This window comes from Trichechus manatus, unplaced genomic scaffold (assembly GCF_000243295.1).
Source record: "Trichechus manatus latirostris isolate Lorelei unplaced genomic scaffold, TriManLat1.0 scaffold00107, whole genome shotgun sequence".
In the NCBI taxonomy this organism is placed as follows: Eukaryota; Metazoa; Chordata; class Mammalia; order Sirenia; family Trichechidae; genus Trichechus; species Trichechus manatus.
The window spans coordinates 3,247,440-3,257,769 of NW_004444043.1; the positions used below are offsets into that span (position 1 = coordinate 3,247,440).

The 10,330-nt window shown below is 37.8% G+C and overlaps 1 protein-coding gene across 4 annotated transcripts in view; it reads left to right on the forward strand.

Moving 5' to 3' along the window:
* The window catches only part of LOC101347192 (guanine nucleotide-binding protein G(q) subunit alpha), a 341,585-nt gene extending 335,073 nt beyond the window's left edge, over positions 1–6,512 (forward strand). For 3 of the 4 annotated variants that reach the window (XM_023737734.1, XM_023737735.1, XM_023737732.1), the window contains exon 7: positions 2,244–6,512. In XM_023737734.1, coding sequence (XP_023593502.1) covers positions 2,244–2,434 — 191 coding nt within the window. In that variant the 3' untranslated portion in view covers positions 2,435–6,512. The remainder of the gene's footprint in view (positions 1–2,243) is intronic. The other variant, XM_004383281.2, reaches the window with a different exon arrangement.
* The last annotated feature ends 3,818 nt before the right edge of the window (positions 6,513–10,330 follow it).

A 10,330-nucleotide genomic window follows, 5' to 3' on the forward strand; every position in this document is an offset into this window, starting at 1 on the left:
AAAAAAAAAAAAAAAAAGGTATTTACTTTTAAAATCTAAGATTAAATTTGGCTTCATAGCTTTCTAAGATGCGAGCACATCAGGGACCGAGGTTTACTTGTCTTTTCACCTCGCATACACTTGGTACAGTGCTGGCTCGTCGTCGGGGAGCCTTTCATGTTTCAGAATTGAAGTTCCCTTCTCACTTATACACAAGATTCTGAAGGTTGGTGAATTGAAAATATAAACATCGGGGCATGGCGTCAGGTATTAGAGATAGTATACCTTTCTTGTTTAGTAGCATATTCACAATCCTCTCTGCAAGTACATTTTCCTTTGTGCTTTGCTGGTCTTTTAAAAACAAATACTTTACTAGTCTAAAGAGTGTTTTCTCTTTTCCTCTTTTTAATTGGCCACTAGTCTGGAGCCAAGTCACAAATGCCTGTGACTGTATTCTTCACTGTTCCTGAGGAAACTGTGGGAGAAAGTAACTTTGCCTGTAGTTAACTTGCTTTTTTCACAGCAAAAGAACACAGGGCCTACATAAACTAGATTGGCTCAAAGCATCTGGTTTAGACTTAAACGCACTTATTTTGCTTCATACACCTGGAAGGAGATACTCTTTTTAATTTTTCTCAGAATTTGGTGAGAATCTGAGAATGTGAAATAACCACACTATACATAACATCCACCTTGTAAACCAGTGAATTTTTGTAACTTGTTTGCATAAGAGAGGGCAGAGGGCAGATACAGCATCATCCACCCCACAGAGCTTAAACCCACTGAGACCCAAGCTACTCAGCAGCACCAGATATACCCACACCATGTGTTGTTTGATTTTTCTGCAATAAAAGATTTTTTTCTGTGATGAGTATTTGGGGTACTGTTTTTTTTAATCTCTGCAACATCTTCCTAATCCCTTTACATTATCTTCTTTGTCCAATAATTTCTCCAAATTGCTTATCACTACAAGTACTTCCCTTCCATCATGCGCCCACTGTGAATGTCTTGAAATTCGAAATTTTTTTTTTGCTGTTAATCTCCCCCAGTACGCAGATTATGCACATAGGAAACTGGGCTGCTAATAAAGAAAAAAAAAAAAGACACTGATTTTGTTATTCACAGAGCAAACCTAGCTGTCATTTCAAGAGACTCAAAGCCTTTGTAAGATGAGCTGACTGAAAAAAATCTAGGCCTACTCTGCAGTGATGTTTTTATAATAAACATGTTTATAGGATTGTAAATTTCACACTTCCACATTTCTGCACTTACAAGGTCTTAATCACAATGAATGCCATTTCTGTATTTCTCTTTTGGAAGGGAAATTAGCATTTCCACATGGACTGGAATTGCAGAATTGTTCATAGAGGCTGTGGAATTTTGTTTCTACTATGATGGCTATAATGATTTCTTTGTAGTTTATGTTTATTCAGATAACATAATTTACCTCTAAAAGCATAACACATTCCAAGTTCCTTTCAATCAATTTGAGTCTAGTTCTGATATTCTTTAGGGTAAAAAAAAAAGGAGAACCTTCTTTCCCAAATAGGTTAAGTACAAAATCATATAGAAGTACATTCATAAGCCAGAAATATAATGTTCTTTTACAAAAATGAGAGACTTCTGTAGCTCTAACAAACTCTCTGCTTTTAAATTTTTTTTTATTACTGCTATAGAATTAGTAAGTTAACAGTAGTACATTAAAAAAGATAGGACCTTGAATAAGTACACATAGTACCATATTTTTACGCAAATAACACATGCCTTCTATGTTTGTTTGCCAACTGCACCCTCCCCCTGCAAAGTATTTTCATAAGCACCGCTATGCTCATTTTGTTTTACATGTTGCTATAAAAAAAAATAGACAGTGACAAAAATAGCTAAAACCAGCAGAGTTAACTCAATCCAACCGAAGTGAAATACCAGTGCCCTGCCGAAGAGCCAGCAGTGATTCCCTGTCATCCAAAGAATCAGAACTAAAGTTAGCCTGGCCTTCAAGCCATCCGTATGTTTTCATCTCCTCAAATTTTGTGAATGGATGGCTGGGTGGATGGACAGATGGATGGATGGATGGAAGATGGGCAGATAAAGCGACACGAGGAGAGATAGCACATAGTAGCACTGGAGAAAATGATTGTAACGGATCACTGCACGTGAAGGTGTAATCTTCATGTGCAAGGGCACAATATTTTTTTGAGGAGATGATGAAGGAATGAAATACCAGATCAGCTGACAAACTGTCCCTCTCCTTCCTTGGCCAACAGGACCCCAGAGAGATGCCCAGGCAGCTCGAGAATTCATCCTGAAGATGTTCGTGGACCTGAACCCAGACAGTGACAAAATAATCTACTCCCACTTCACATGCGCCACAGACACCGAGAATATCCGCTTTGTCTTTGCTGCCGTCAAGGACACCATCCTCCAGTTGAATCTGAAGGAGTACAATCTGGTCTAACCGTGCCTCCTAGACACCTGCCCTTCCCTTCCCCGGTGGGCTATTGAAGATATACAAGAGGGACTGTATTTCTGTGGAAAACAATTTGCATAATACTAATTTATTGCTGCCTGGTCTCTGTGTGAGCGTGTCCACAGAGTTTGTAGTAAATATTATGATTTTATTTAAACTATTCAGAGGAAAAACAGAGGATGCTGAAGTACAGTCCCAGCACATTTCCTCTCTCTCTTTTTTTTTAAGGCAAAACCTTGTGACTCAGTGTATTTTAAATTCTCAGTCATGCACTCACAAAGATAAGAGTTGTTTCTTTCTCTCTCTCTCTCTTTCTTTTTTTTTTTTTCGATTGAGCAAAACGAAGCTGATTTCTCTATTTCCTAACACATCCCTCCCTACTGATTTTTCCCAGGTTACAATGGCCTTATCCTAGTTCCATTCTTGGTCAAGTTTTTCCTCTTGAATGATATAGTCAGGACAATGTCATTCAATTTAAGCCATCATACATCAGCTTAATTTAACAGTTTGTAGTTTTTGCTGAAGGTATTATAAGTATTAATGCTATGGTTTTAAATGTATTGCTCTGGATACAGACATAGAGGTTTTTTAAATATTGTCTTGTCTCACTTTGGAACAGGACAAAGGATACCCATCTTAATGGTTAACTATCATTTCTTTTGAATCTTGACCTTCAGCCATAACTTGGTTATTCAGAGAATTACCCAGAAGTCAGCAAGGCAAGGGCAAGGACACACAGAGTCCTTTCTTTTAAAATGCCATGTGCCATTGTCCTTCCTCCCTCCCCTGCTTCTTTTTCTTTCTTCCACCCTCTCTTCTTTAAATCACAGATGCCAAAAAATAAGCCAACAGACACTACATTATCCCCAGCGACTACTGCTCAGAATCTTTTAGCAGTTTGCTCTTATTTTTTTATTTTTTCGGTTCAAACTTTTCCTTCTTTTTTTGTTTTTCCTTCTCCTTAGGGTTTGGGCCACAATTTTAAATTAACTTTTATTATAGATATGTGTTGCCAAAGCTGGCTTTTTGTAAAAAAAAAAAAATAATAATAATAATAATAATAAAATTAATTAATTAATTAATTAATAAGAAGTTTAAAAAAAGCCGCTATCTTAAAATGTAAGAGAGAAAGACTGTGAAGCCAAAAATGACTGGCTGAGAATGAGCCCAAAACGCCAATTGCCAAACAATTGGCAACTGTAAATTTGATTCTCATGGTCCATTCTTTTCTTTGCCCTTAAGATCGCATTGCTTAGTGTCCACGTTCCATGTTCAGTGTTCAAACTGGCTTTGTGGAAAAGTGTGCTATGTGGTGCAACATGAAATCTGCTCACGTCTCTGTTTGAAGCCAGTTTTTCTCTCTGTTACATAAGGTGGAGCAGGTCTGCCAAGAACATGGGTTTATGGTATTCTGACACCTATAACTGGCAAACTCTGAAATTACTGATGATAGTTTACCACCTTTGGGATCTTCTTGAAACGGTGACTGATTAATTTGAACTTCAGGAAGATGTGTGGACTTAAAAGTAACCTCTTAATGTTCTGTAGAACATGTATTGATGTAAATGAACCTATGAGAAGAGATTTTTGGAACTCTTTATGTGCAATTTTTCAACAAATGCAAAAAAAAAAAAACCACACATGTATTGATGAGCTTCTGGCCAGCAGCTTGAGTCAAAATATGATTTAAGAAAATAAATCATGATTGTTTTAAAGCAGCTGGGAAGTTAGAATTAGGCCATGCTGCTGGCCTCATTTTAACTACAGTACTATCTGGCACTACTGTAAATTTCCATATAATTTACTCTTTGGAAACAACAAAGGGAAGGGAGAAAATTAATGGCTTATTAGATGAGTACCAAAGTTACTGAACAGTAATGGAATGTTCTCATTCTTCACTTTCCCAGCCTCAAACAACATGGGTTACTTTTCTTTGCCTTCCTCAGAAAGCGCCTGTGATTTAACTAGCAAAGAGACTGGCTGTAGATATAGTGCAATTCCGAATGCCCTAATCTTTGTACATACATCTCTCTCTGGATACTGCAGCATTGATACTGGCTTTGTAATCATTCATTTTTTTGGCAGATTGAATGTGCTGTATTGATATGTATCTATGTAATTGTATTGTATGTCTTGTAGCTAATTCACATTTTGAATAATGTTATTTTATTTACTTTTTTAAGAGAGGAGAATGTAAATTTGTCAGTTTATTTCTGACTAGGGATTTTTTTTTTCCATTTAGAAAAGAAGAAAAAAAAAACTTACTATCGTACAGAGCGGTACTAGCATCGTGCTGTATAAAATCATTTGCACATTCCTGAGTAGAGGTATACTGATTATAAGACCCAAAGGTAATTTCATAGCAAAATACATAAAATCAGTCAGAGCTTTTATACAAACATGGAAACCAACTTTGTAGAACTTTTGCCATTTGACCTAGGATTGGAATATGAGCTTTTATACAATTCATATTCTTATTTGGCAAATGCACAGTTTAGTATTACCTCTCTGATGGCCTTTATTAGAAAGGCAGTTTTAGAAGCTATTGTGATCCACTAAGGAAGTGTTTTGACAGCTAGAGACCACTGCTTTGCCTGAAAGGGCGATCTTAAATTTGGTGCAGCAAAAAAAAACAAAAACAAAAAAAAAGTAAACAACAACATTTGAAGGCTTACAGTGTGTATAGAGAAAACCTCGTCACAAGATCATAAGTGTTACAGTTTTAGGGAATCAAGATATTCTATTTAATAGAGCTATAGTAGATATAGTCGATTAAGCCTGATTTCGAAGCTCAAAGAAGCTGAGCAAAACAGGGAAAGATTATTATATTTGTCTTTAAGAAATTGGGAGGGAATTTGCTATGCAGAATTGAGGTTTGTGGCTTCACTGTTCACCTTAGGGTGCATGACAAGATCCCTTCTCTTAAGAAAGGAAAAAATTGATCACCCTAGCCACAGTGATGCATAGAAACCTAACTGTATCCACACTAGTCAATTGAAGCTAAAGGGTTTTCTTTTTTGTTCCTTTGTTTGGGGTTTTATTGAAGGGGCTAGGGGTGGGAAGGGATTCTTTTCAGTTTTGTATAAAAACAAAGTTTACTTATGCTTTCTATTATATTGTGATTGCAAGCATTATAAGCGTGTGCCACTGGCCTCCTTTGTCCATGCTGTAGGTAACCGAGGCCTGTGGCAAGTTTTAGGGTGATGTGGCATGTCTTATTCAGAAACAAGAAAAACACAAAAACCGTTCTTCAGCATACCAAGGCAAGCCGCCACTTCATGACTCACTTAACTCATTGCAGTGTACCAGTTTACAGATGATTTTTCCCATTTTGCGCGACACAGCAGTTCCAATCCTCAGAGAAATCCTTATTTGTAAATTGGAGGTTCCTACTATGCCTTACAGAGCTTAAATTCAGAAGTTTGTGCCTCATGTCTGAAACAAAGGGAAAGAACACACCCATTCAAAAACAAGCAAATCCTCTCAAAACGTCTTTTTTAAAGCATTTCCATATAAAGAGCTCTGTTGAATGTCACGAACAGACTGGGGAAAAAAATCTTCTTAGGGACCTGCATATGTTGTTTACTAGCAGATGATGTCTACAAAAGGTATTTGAAGAACACCTTAAACTTGTGTTTTTGTTTTTGTTTTTTTTTTTGTAGATTAACTAGCAGGTCTAATATTTTAAAAAAAGGTAATTCACCTAAAGGGCAATTTACTTTTTTGTACTTCACACTATCTTGATTGTCAAGGTGTATGAACTGTAATTTTAAAATTTATACTGCCACGTGATTATCAATTTTAGTTGTCATAAGTTAGGAATTGATGAAAAGCTATTTATGCTGGATTTTGGTCAAACTGATTTTATTATTTGCAAAAAATAAAAAAAATTAATAATGGGAAGAAAGGGCTGCATAATGAGATACTGCAAGATTCAAATATTGGTTGGAAATAACCTTCAAATTACCCTCAATTTCCCTTTGTTTTCAGTTTCTCAACAAGAACGAATGAAATGAAATATAGCAGAATGTTAACCCATATAAAAATAAAGTGTACCCAAATATTGTAATGTATATTGCTGCTCTTCTTAAAATTAAATAAGGGTTGAAAACCACTCCATTGGTAATTGACAACATCTCAATTGATGCACATCAGGTGTGCTTGGTGTACATTAATATTTTCTTCCAAAGATACATCTTTGGTTAGAAACGCACACAAAAGTTAAAGCTAGTGATAGTGTATGTATATCTGTCTCTACATATTTCCAGCATATGTAGCATTAATAGATCTGTCCTGGTAACTGTGTCTTTGGGATTTAAATTAGGAAAAGAAATGGCTTAGCTGCGTATGATTAGCTAGAGATTTTTGGAGCCACACCTGCTATTTAGTAGCTACTTAGCGCAGAGTCTAAACTTGTCGTTTGTTTTTCTCATGAAATAACAAACCATTTCCTGCTGTCTTCCCAACTACCACTGCCCTTTCAATAACACTCTCACCTCTAGAACCATATGTTCAAAGTATGCGCACACTTAGCACATAGTAGGTGCTCAGATATTAATTTCCTTCTTACCTTCCTTCCCTACTGTATATCCTCCATTTTCCCATATGAATCGAACCCAGTAATAAACAACATCTACATGTTATGATAAATGTCTATTCGGTGAAATTAGATCTTCCTTGGGTCAGAGGAATTCTGACTTTCATATAAGCTTTTGGTAGAAAAATAAAAATAACGGAGGAAGATAATTCTTCAGTAGATTTTTTAAGTTTCAGAAAGAAAGGTGGAAATTACGATGTAAATTTGCCCAGGTTACTTTACTGAAACCTGTTTTTGGTGGGCGTCTTTTCCTCAAAGAACTCTCTAAATGCAACTTCTTGCTGGATCCCTCACCCATCATCATGTTGGAAACCCTTACTAGACCTGTGTATTTAGGGAGTTTTGTCAGAAAACATTTTTAACTTGCAGTATTTAAAAAAGAATCATATTTACTGTTCTTAAAATGTCATTCAAAATGCATGTATTGTCTATTGTTTGGGGGTGGGAACTAGTTTTGCAAAAAACACCTAATGTTGTATAATAATGCCCCATTGATCTTGCTGGTTAAAAATACAGTATTTTTGGCCATAATTTTGTACAACAGTATTCTTCATTCTTGAGTTTTGCTTCTCTTGAAGTTGCCTAAGCCCCTCTTAGAATGCTTTTTATTATTATTAGGAGTATTGGAAAAATCTTCTCCTTAGAACACCTTATACTGATTCCACATGCATTTTCCAAAGTAGAGAGGTTTAATAGTTTACAAACCAACAATTCTTGCCCCTCTGTTTATAATCAGCAATGTCAGTCTTCTTTAGTGGAAATGTCCATATTGGTAGTATTTAATAAATCTGCCTTAAAAAAAATTACCCTAGATTGTAATCAACTATTCAAAAATGTAAATAGTTGCTCAGTAGTGACTTACAAAGAACTTACAAAGAGACAGTATTCTGATTAGTAAAGAGAATTCTCATGTGTTACCCCTGGTTTGCTAAGAAGCACACTAGACTAAATAAAGAGAATTGTTTGCCCAGGAGTTTTCCCCATTTCAAAACTGGTGGTGCACAGGTCAATTCCACTTGGAAAAATGGGCCTGGAAGAGGTGTCCTTTATGTCTGTGGCTTTTAGAAACATACAGCTGGGATTTTGAGGTCGGCTAAAAAACTAGCTCTTTCTCTAGGAATTTTGTGGGATTGGGGTAATTGTAGCAAGTGTTTTCCTAGAAAATCGGTACTAAGGTGAGAATTTAAAACCATAACAAAGGCAAAACCTGTTACTGCCGCTTGTCATCAAGGCTTTCCAACTGTGCTCCACAGGGTTTTCGATGGCTGATTTTTCAGAAACAGATCACCAGGACTTTCTTCCATGGCACCTCTGGGTAGACTGCAACCTCTAACCTTTCAGTTAGCACCCTCAAAAAAGTTGCTTCCGAGTCAAATCTGACTCGTGGCAACCTCATGCGTTATGAGTAGAACTGAGCTCCATAGTGTTTTCTTGGCTATAATCTTTACGGAAACATCGCCAGACCTTTTCCCCATAGCACTGCTGGGTGTGTGGGTTTGAACCACTAACCTTTAGATAGCAGCCAAGTGGGTTAACCATTTGCACCACCCAGGGACTCCCCTCTAGCACACAGGTCTACCAATACTATCATCCTGAAGACCTTCAGCACAGAGGAAAAACGGGCTCCAAACAGGAAATCGCTGAATATTGAGCCAAATATTTTAACTTGATTTTTTGATTCATAGAGCAAACCTGCCCATCAGGGATGGATTACCCAATAAGCAAATTACACACTGGCTTACTTGTGCTTACTTACTAATCTGTAGCGCACAATTTCACATGGGTTTGATGTAGTGAAATCCATGTGAAATTGTGTGCTACAGATTAGTAAGTAAGCACAAGTAAGCCCATGCATACCTTGTTTATTGGGTAATGTCCCCCTGCTGCCCAGATTTGTCCTATATTTCTGGAAGCAATAAAAGTAGTTAGTCTGAATGCTTCCCAGCCTTGTTCTTCAGTCAGTCCTGCCTCTTCCCGTTTTTCTCTCAGGTCGTGATATCCTGAGGGCTGCCACTTGAGAGACCAGTTAAGCTCTTGCAAAAAAAACTTGATACTAAGGGGAACAACGGTTCACTTGGTAATGTGTACAGAGCAATTTCTGATGGTAAATTAGCCAGTTTCTTACTTTTATTGCCTAATTTTGAGTCATTACCATGCTCATCTGTTCCTCCAAGCTCATATTGAGATTTGATCACGGTTGGAGATTACAAAGCTGTGGTCAAAGGTGGGTTTCTACCTGATCGGTTTTGTTTTGTTTTAAATTATCCAATACATTGCCATTGTTCCTTTGTTTCATTGCCATGCCTAATTGAAATATCGGTCCAGCTATTACCAGGAACTGAACTAAATTCCTTTAAGGGAGCCCCATAGATCCCTGCAAAACACGGCCCTGTGTTATATATAACACATAGGTGTCTTTAAAATCTATGATGCATAGGGAGTTCCTAAAGCATTCTTTTTTCCTTGAACTCTTATGCCTCAAGACTAGAAATTTGATCTGTTTTGATTTGTCTCTCCTCCGGTTTTCCTCAAGGATACGAAGGCCAGAATATTTTTCTGTCCCATAAGCCTGTGGGTAAAAGAAGGCAACTTATCCTCTTTAATTAAGAAGGTAATCACACCTGGCCATGATAGTGCACTGGATAGTGTACCTGGGTCCCTGCCCTCCACAGCCCTGTTCCGAGCCCTTCACAGTCTTGGAGGAGGTGTTTTTGCAGCTCAGAGGACTGGGCCAGTCCCACAGGGATAGAGTGCTTAAAGGGTCCCTGGGACTTGCAGTTGGCTCCTCGTTTGCACGATATACTGGTGTGGTGGATCTTTAAAATACACTTAGAAATGAGAGGACCAGGAAAAGGCAGACTGGCAAATGAAGTTTGGCAAACTCTTAAAAAAAAAAAAAAGCCAAGCCAGTTGCCATGGAGTCAATTCCGACTCAAGGGAACCCCATGAGTGTAGAACTGCATTCTAGTTTTCAAGGCTGTGACCTTTTGGAAGCAGATCACCAGGCCTTTCTTCCTAGGCACCTCTGAGTGCGTTTGAACAGCAAACCTTTCAATTAATAGCAGAGCACTTAACATTTGCACCACCGAGGGACTCCTGTCAAACCCTAAAAAACCGGTTGCTGTGTGTGAGTCGATTCCTGCTCATAGCAAGCCTATAGGACGGAGTAGAACTGCCCCCATAGGGTTTCGAAGGCGGTAATCTTTACGGGAGCGGACTACTGTATCTTTTTCCCGCAGAGCGGCTGATGGGTTTGAACCGCCAACCTTTCAGTTAGCAGCTGACCA